The sequence below is a fragment of the Polypterus senegalus genome, unplaced genomic scaffold (genome assembly GCF_016835505.1).
Source record: "Polypterus senegalus isolate Bchr_013 unplaced genomic scaffold, ASM1683550v1 scaffold_7582, whole genome shotgun sequence".
Lineage (NCBI taxonomy): Eukaryota > Metazoa > Chordata > Cladistia > Polypteriformes > Polypteridae > Polypterus > Polypterus senegalus.
Window position 1 is genome coordinate 5,055 of NW_024377277.1, and position 7,982 is coordinate 13,036.

General features: G+C 43.5%; 1 protein-coding gene and 1 long non-coding RNA gene across 2 annotated transcripts; both read left to right on the plus strand.

Annotated features, from left to right (window-relative positions):
* The first annotated feature begins 4,365 nt into the window (after positions 1-4,365).
* Positions 4,366-5,053, plus strand: LOC120519280. Its single transcript, XR_005631432.1, has 3 exons — positions 4,366-4,671; positions 4,783-4,898; positions 4,988-5,053. It is a non-coding gene; the product is annotated as an uncharacterized LOC120519280 (long non-coding RNA).
* A 17-nt stretch (positions 5,054-5,070) lies between these two features.
* LOC120519279 (zona pellucida sperm-binding protein 3-like) lies at positions 5,071-5,985 on the plus strand (the record flags this gene model as incomplete). Its single annotated transcript, XM_039742418.1, has 5 exons — positions 5,071-5,092; positions 5,199-5,373; positions 5,533-5,644; positions 5,753-5,841; positions 5,909-5,985. Coding segments are annotated over exons 1-5 (475 nt in total), but the record flags the coding sequence as incomplete, so codon positions are not given.
* Between the last annotated feature and the right edge of the window lie 1,997 nt (positions 5,986-7,982).

Here is a 7,982-nt window from a genome sequence, read left to right on the forward strand (position 1 = left end):
TAGATAAATGTCGATAAAGGTTAAGTAGGTATAATAAAATATAAATCTAAGATATATCATTAATTAAAAAAGACCGGGGGGCGCGATTAAAACTGTTATGAAAACTCAGGTCGCAAATACTTATGATTGAGAACGCTTGGGATTAATAAAAGTATCTATCTATCTATCTCATCTATCTATCTATCTATCTATCTATCTATCAAACGCTGAACCAACCAATATCCCACCCACTATATCCTACCTACAGGGTCACAGAGGTCTTCTGGAGCCAATCCCAGCCAACACAGGGCACATGGCAGGAAACAAACCCAAGCAGGGCTCCAACCCACCACTGGGCACACACACATACACACCAAGCACCTCTAGGGACAATTTATAATCGCCAGTGCACCAAACCTGCATGTCTTTAGAGTATGGGAGGTAACCGGAGTACTCCAACCTGCTGCCTGCGCTTGGGAAAGCAGATCATTACCTGGTTCTGCTTCAGCCTCACTACAAATCAAGACTGAGGGAGCTACCTACCACCACACCCTCATTCAGGAAGTGGTCACCTGAGGCAGAGCAGGCTCTGAGAGACTGCTTTGGAACTACGGACTGGGATATCCTGCAGGGTCACATGTGGGGAACATCGGGAGGTTGTTGACTGCACTACTGACTACATCATCATCTGTATGGACATTGTAGTTCCAGAAAGAACTATACGCTGCTATGCTAACAACAAGGCCATGGATTACAAGTGACATCTAAGCCCTTTTGAATCAGAAGAAAAGGGCTTTTAAAGGCGGGATCAGCATGAGCTCAGTGCATGCAGAAGGAACTCTGAATCCAGCTAAGGGCAGCGAAGGAGCAGTACTGGAGAAAGCTGGAGCAGAAGTTGCAGAAAAACAGCATGAAGGAAGTGCGGATAGGATGAAGAACATCACTGGCTGCAGCTCAAGCGAGGTGCCTCCATTGAGAGAAAAGAGACAGCAAGCCAGATGAACAACTTCTTCAACAGGTTTGACCACCTAAACTCACTCTCACCTCAGAGTACTGCACCCTCCACCCATTCTTCTGCTGATACCAGCATAGAAGAGAGTTTCCCCCAACCCACAATTACAGCAGCCCAGGTAAGCAGAGAGCTGAGGAGACTTTGTGCAGCAAAGCAGTAGGTCCAGATGCAGTATCGCCACTGCTGAAGGCCTGTGCATTGGAGCTGGGGAGTCCTCTACAGCACATCTTTCAACCTGACCCTGGAACAGGAGAGTCCCGAGGCCTTGGAAAACATCTTGCATCACCCCAGTCCCAAAGGTATCACGTCCTAGTGAGCTGAGCGACTTCCGACTTGTCACTCTGGCGTCCGCATGTGGCGAAGACCATGGAGAGGCTGCACCAGCCACCACCTGAGGCCATGGGTCTGCCACGCCCTCAACCCTCTGCAGTTCACATGCAGAGAGGTGGGAGCGGAGGATGCCATCATCTATATGCTACACCAATCCCGCTCCCCACTTAGACAGAGGCAGTGGTGCTGTAAGAACTATGTTTCTGGACTTCTCTACAGCCTTCAGCAACATCCAACCTCTACTCCTTAGGGACATGGTGGCATGGATCGTGGACTATCTTAAAGACTGACCTCAATATGTGTGTCTCGGGAACTGCAGGTCTGACATTGTGGTCAGCAACAGAGGAGCGCCGCAAGGGATTGTACTTTCTTCGGCCCTGTTCAGCCTTTATACATCGGACTTCCAATACAACTCAGAGTCCTGCCACGTGCAAAAGTTTGCAGATGACACTGCTATCATGACCTGCATCAGGAGTGGGCAGGAGGAGGAAATATAGGAAACTAATCAAGACTTTGTTGTTAGTGAATTGTGACTCATACCACCTACAACTAAACACCAGCAAAACCAAAGAGCTGCTGGTGGACTGTAGGAGGCACAGGCTCCTCATGGACCCCGTGATCATCAGAGGTGACTGTGTGCAGACCTATAAATACCTGGAAGTGCCACTGGATGATAAATTGGGCGGACTGCCAATACTGATGCTCTGTGTAAGAAAGGTCAGAGCTGACTATACTTCCTTAGAAGACTGGCATCTTTCAATATCTGCAATAAGAAGCTGCAGATGTTCTATCAGACAGTTGTGGCGAGTGCCCTCTTCTACCGCCGGTGGTGTGCTGGGAAGGCAGCATAAAGAAGAGGGATACCTCACACCTGGACAAACTGGTGAGGAAGGCAGGCTCTACTGTAGACACGGAGCTGGACAGTTTGACATCCGTGGCAGAGCAACGGGCACTCGCAGGCTCCTGTCAATCATGGAGAATCCACTTCATCCACTGAACAGGATCATCTCCAGAGAGAGGAGCAGCTTCAGCGACAGACTGCTGTCACTGCTCTGCTTCACTGACAGACTGAGGAGGTCATTCCTCCCCCAAACTATGCGACTCTTCAATTCCACACCGGAAAAGCGTTAATATTATACTAAATTATTGTCTGTCTGTTATACTTTCATTTATTTATCACTCTTTAATTTAATATTGTTCTTTATCATTATGCTGCTGCTGGTGTATGTGAATTTCCCTGGGGATTAATAAAAGTATCTAGAGGAATCCCGCATGGTATGGGAGAACATGCAAACTCTACGCAGGGAGGAGGACCCGGATGCAGTCTCCCTAACTGCTAACTTGCGAGTATCGCTATCTGCTGCCACCATGCGCCTTAGTTTCAAATACATTGGAAGAAAATTATTTGTAATGTTCTGGGATGGAGTATTGTACCCTCATTCATCAGCCTAAAGATTAATTGAACTTGCTCATCCCAATAATGAAAAAGCTCCCAAAAGACAACAAAAGATGTCAACAAAATGTATATAGACTTAACAGAAAATGTCACTTCAGGGGTTGAGCCAGGAAGTTGGTGGATGCTGTAAAAAAAAAAACCAAAATTACAAAGTACATAATACTCATAACATTTATCTCAGATCAAAACCATTTATATTAATTAGCTTGGACGAACTAATTGTAGCATTATGTCTAACAAACCGTAAACCTGAATAAACCTGATAATATATAATCACAGGAACAAAAAAATGCTCAAAAACAACTTTTACTCATTAAAATGAATTCACTGTTTGACGGTAGTAAACTTTCTACCAGCCAAGCCGAAGCACTTTTGTCAAGTAGTGTGTGCTACAGATAATCTAGTTTGTCGAAAGCATAAATTAGCTAACTGAACAACAACAGAAAAGAAAAGTAAAAAAAACAACACTTCAGCACAAAAGGAAAAATTAGTCTGTTTAACTATCTTTAGGCTTTTGCTTCACACAGTGCTAAGGATCGGGGGTTACTTGTGGCGATGCTGCAAAGGGTGCATTCCTAATGCATATGTACAGGGTGCTCCAGATCTAATTATACATTTATGAAAAGGCGAACACATCGCACCCGCTGTTTGACTGACAACCGACTCCCCAACACTTTGTAATGCAGGGCAAGTGCTGCCATCTATCGGTAACAATAATAATGTTTTATGAATTTTCTGTGTAATAAACTTAATAAGTTATAGCGTAATGAAAATCGCATAATTAGATCTGGATCACCCTATACTAATAGAGCTCCATTGTGGCTTTACGGAAAAATAGCAAATTCCCTTAAAACAGTCTTTAAACACTGAAGCAAGAAAATAATATTGAAGACTACTTACATTGCAATTTGTGTGCATTTCACTGATTAACATAACTGTTTTACCGTTTATTTATTTCAGTTTTTACTGTATAATATACGTACATAATGCTTAAACGAATTGCTTCTATAATTGGAATCACATTTATTATAATAATAACAAATGTAAGACAAGTAAGGATTAAAACAGAACGGTGTGATAACAATAAAGGATCTGAATCGAACAAGATGTAGTGGTACTTAAAAGTTTTCTTATTTTCCTTACGAGGGTATCTGACGCAAACCATTTCGCATTCACACCCAATCGAGCCAGCTGAACCCAACTGCACTCCGATTGCTCACGAACTAACCGTACACGCGCGCGCGCTCGCATGAGGCGTGTGCAATGCGTCCCTACGCACCTGCCGCAGCAGGAAGAGTTTAAAAGGCCGTCGCGCAGTAACCTTAGTGATTGACTTGTCTTTCTTTTTGTTTTCTTTTGATGCACTTGTAGTCTATGGTGATTAGGATGGGATGGTTTTGTTTCTTTTGTTGTCTCTTTGGTGGTTTCCCGTTTTTGGGATTAACCGGTCCAGTTGATAATTTTCAGGCATTTGAACGGGAGTATGATTCTCCATCCCAGAGGGCTGTGGCTCAGTTTGTTCCAGGGTCTTCAAAATCAATGCTGTCTCTGCCTGCTGAAGGTGTTCCTTTTTTGCAACTCCTTTTCAAAAAGCATTTTGGATCCTCGAGTACTAACTGGTCCTAGTGCAAAACTGCCACCAGCACTGAAGGCTTTGTTGAACCCTAAATCTCCAAGGCCTGTGATGACGCTACCCATATATGTCAAATCTGATGTGTCTTTGACTTGTAGCCTCTCAAACATGGTGGTGAGGGTTAAAAAATCTTTCTTTAGGTTTGGCTGCTCTGAGGCTGACCTTGTTCTTGGTAGTAACTGCAAAAGCAATGGCAAAGATGAAGCCACTGGAGACTTGCTCTTTAATTATCCTCTGAATGTTTGTGGTGGTAAAAGATCAGTAAGTGTGTATTTCAACATAGTTGGCTGAAATTGTATTGGATATTGGTTTATAGATGTGTACTGTTATGATCTACTGCATATCTAAATGGTAGTCTGCCTATGACTTTAGATGCATGAGGGCTGTCTGATGTATGAGAATGTTCTCCATTCCAAACCAGAAAAAGTGCTAGGAGTAATCCGTAGGAAGCAGCCTGTCAATATTGCTCTGAAATGCTGTTTTTTCAGGTAAGTAAATGGAATGTCCTATGTTGTATCAGCTGTGTGGTGGGCTGCTCTGCTCTTAGAATTGTAACATTAACAATGTACTTGTGTAGGTACTACCATGTATACAAAGGTGCAGTGCACCCTACCTGGAGTGTCCCCTCTGGTGTCGCGGTCCCTTCATCATCCTTCTGGCATGGTTTTGAAGATAATGGATGGTAATCTGACATATCCACACCTTGAACTTTGCTCTTGGCTAATAAGTGTGCCTTGTTTTAATTTTAGTTTTGGACTAGTTAATATGGTGGACCTGTCTTTCCACAGCTACCTTTTCTAAGCTACATCTGAAGCTAAATATCATTTGGGCCAAAGAAATCCACTTTCAGGCAGTTAGTTACCCCAACAGTACCAGACAATGGCTCTTCCTTCACTCCTGCTATGCAACTCCAAATCCAAATCCCAATTCCAGACCACAATACACTGTAATTGACAACTATGGGTAAGTTAAATTAGTGTCAATGCCTGGTCTTTTAAGGATCTGTGGTACACAGAGATCCTTAGAAGACCAAATTAATTTGGTGGGGTTTAATTTGAGATGCCAGAAAAATCTCTTGAGGACCAAAAATGATACTGTTGGCAACATGTTGCATACTTGCAGGTGTATGGTGGATAGTAAACAGGAAAGCTGCTCCTCCAGATTTGAGAGGCCAAGGATGGCTAATGTCGTCTCCTTTACAGTATCTGCTTTCCAGTTTAATGACCACAAGCAGGTAAAGCCCTTGTCTACACTAATAGAACTATTAGGGCAACTACCAAGTTGAGCACATCACTGAGAATCTGAAATGGGCATAAAGCACTTCTAACAATCCTGCTTACAGGTTTACTTTCACTGCAAGATGTTTACAAAGAAAAGCCAAGATGTGACCAACACTGCCAAGTTCTGCACTTACAACAAAAAACTGGCAAGGTAACTAGTGTGTGTTTAATGAGATGTGATGCCTAAATGGAATAAATATAACCGATTACCCCTGCAGGTGGCAAGAGCTTGGTGGTCATGACAGAGTATGTGAATGCTGTGACTTCGTCTGTGGCCCTTCAGAATATGAAGAAGGTAAGAAAACAGTATTTGAATGGCCTCCACCAGACTTTCCAACTGAATGGAACCTGTCCTACAAATGGATTAATCCTGCTTATCTTTTCAGTTACTGAAAGCCATGGCCCAGTGGGCGTGGTGGGGGCCAGGTCCCAGGGGAGGTGGTGGCGGCCACGGCGAGGTCCCAGGGGAGGTGGTGGGCGGCCACGCATGACAGCTCCCAGGGGAGGTGGTGGGGCGCCACGACGCGGCTCCCAGGGAGGTGGTGGGCGGCCACGACGAGCTCCCAGGGGGTGGTGGGCTGAGCTGACAGCCAGAGGGGGAGGTGGTGGGAGCGGCCGCGAGCTCCCAGGGGAGGTGGTGGGGAGCGGCCTGGCCAGACGAGCTCCCTGGCAGGTGATGGGCCCGCGGCGAGCTCCCAAGGGGAGGTGGTGGCGCCCGACTCCATCCTTGCATAGATGAATCAAAAGGATTTTGGCAGTATTACTGAGGTTCATCTTGGACATGATGCAGACCAAATTCACACTCTCTACTATGCCTCATGATGTTAATGTGTAATAGCTTTTAAATTATCTAGAAAACCCTGCCTTAATGTACAGTCAATAAAAGGATTTGATTCCTGCCTCTGATTCTCATAGGACTCATTTGTAGAAGGATCTGGAATACTGTGTGCATCTGACAAATGTAGCAATCTTGGCGTGTTGGTAACATCTGGTGATGACTTGCCACTTGGTTTAACAGCTCCTTGACCCATGCCCTGAAGATGTTGGTCTTGGCCTCTTGATTGGTAAATCTGAACGTTTGGTAATTTAGGCAGGCAGAAAACGGCGTCAACTGTGAAATAGAGCCTGTCTCAACCCATGACAATAGTTTTCTCAATGACATTTGTCAGTTGAAGGTTATAGCGATGTAATCCCTCTGGGTAAACACTTGGGTAAAGTCTTTGAGGGAGAAAGGAGAGCATGAGGTTATATTGCAAAATTTGCATACCACTTTTATCAGACACACACAAAATCCCAGGGCAAGTAACAGCTCTAACCCCATCAGATTTGCCCCTTTTCATAACATAAAAGCAAACATTAGGCAGAACATCTCTTCCGTACTGAATAATGAGGTAAGCTGAACCTACAGGGAGATCTGAGAGTCCCCATAACCATTGGCAGTAGTGGTAAGTGGAGACAAGACCTCAGAAATGAAAAACTGCTGGTATGTGTTATATGTAAGAGGTACATAGTAGCACCATTCTCAAACAAGAGGAATGTTCACACATTTAACTTAAATTAACTGTGCATGACTTGAAAGTTGCTGCTCCTGAACTCACAATTTGCATAATGGTTACAGTCTGTCAGTGCACATTAACTGGAGAAGAAAACATACCTTAGCAAAGTAATCCAGTTTACCATAGCTCGCATAGGTCTGACCGTTTGTGATCGTGATCCACGGTTTCCATTTGTTAAGTCAAGTCATCCGTTTCAAGCAAAAAGCCTTTCACAAACTTTATCATTGCTAAAGCATTCAATTACTTGGTGGCTGATCATCTAATCTTGTAATGCCCGACCTTTTCGAGCTATTTAGTCCCCTTAAGTTTGTGACATACTGATGCACATGCAGTCTCATGAGAAGCTGACAGCTGTCTGAAAGTAAACTCTGTAACAGAGCACTTTTTGCAGAGAAGTGAGCTATTCAAAAGTGTAACTGTAGCATCTTAAGTGTCAGCGTCCCAAATTTCCAAGCACTTTTACGTGCAGCCTAAACATCCTCAAGCCCCAAGGCTGAGATAGACCTCACAGCAAAGTCATTATAGTTTTTCCTTCTTATATAAGTTTTTATTTCTATTGTTTTCTGTCTTAAAATCATTAGTTTTATTTTTTCCATCATATATTTTAGTTTTAGTTATTTACAAAGACATTTCTAATTTATTTTCATCTTTAGTTTACTTTTAGTAATTATGGTATGTTAAGAGCTACTATGTAGGTTTTTATTCACAAAGTACATTCATTCAAGTAATTTTCTTT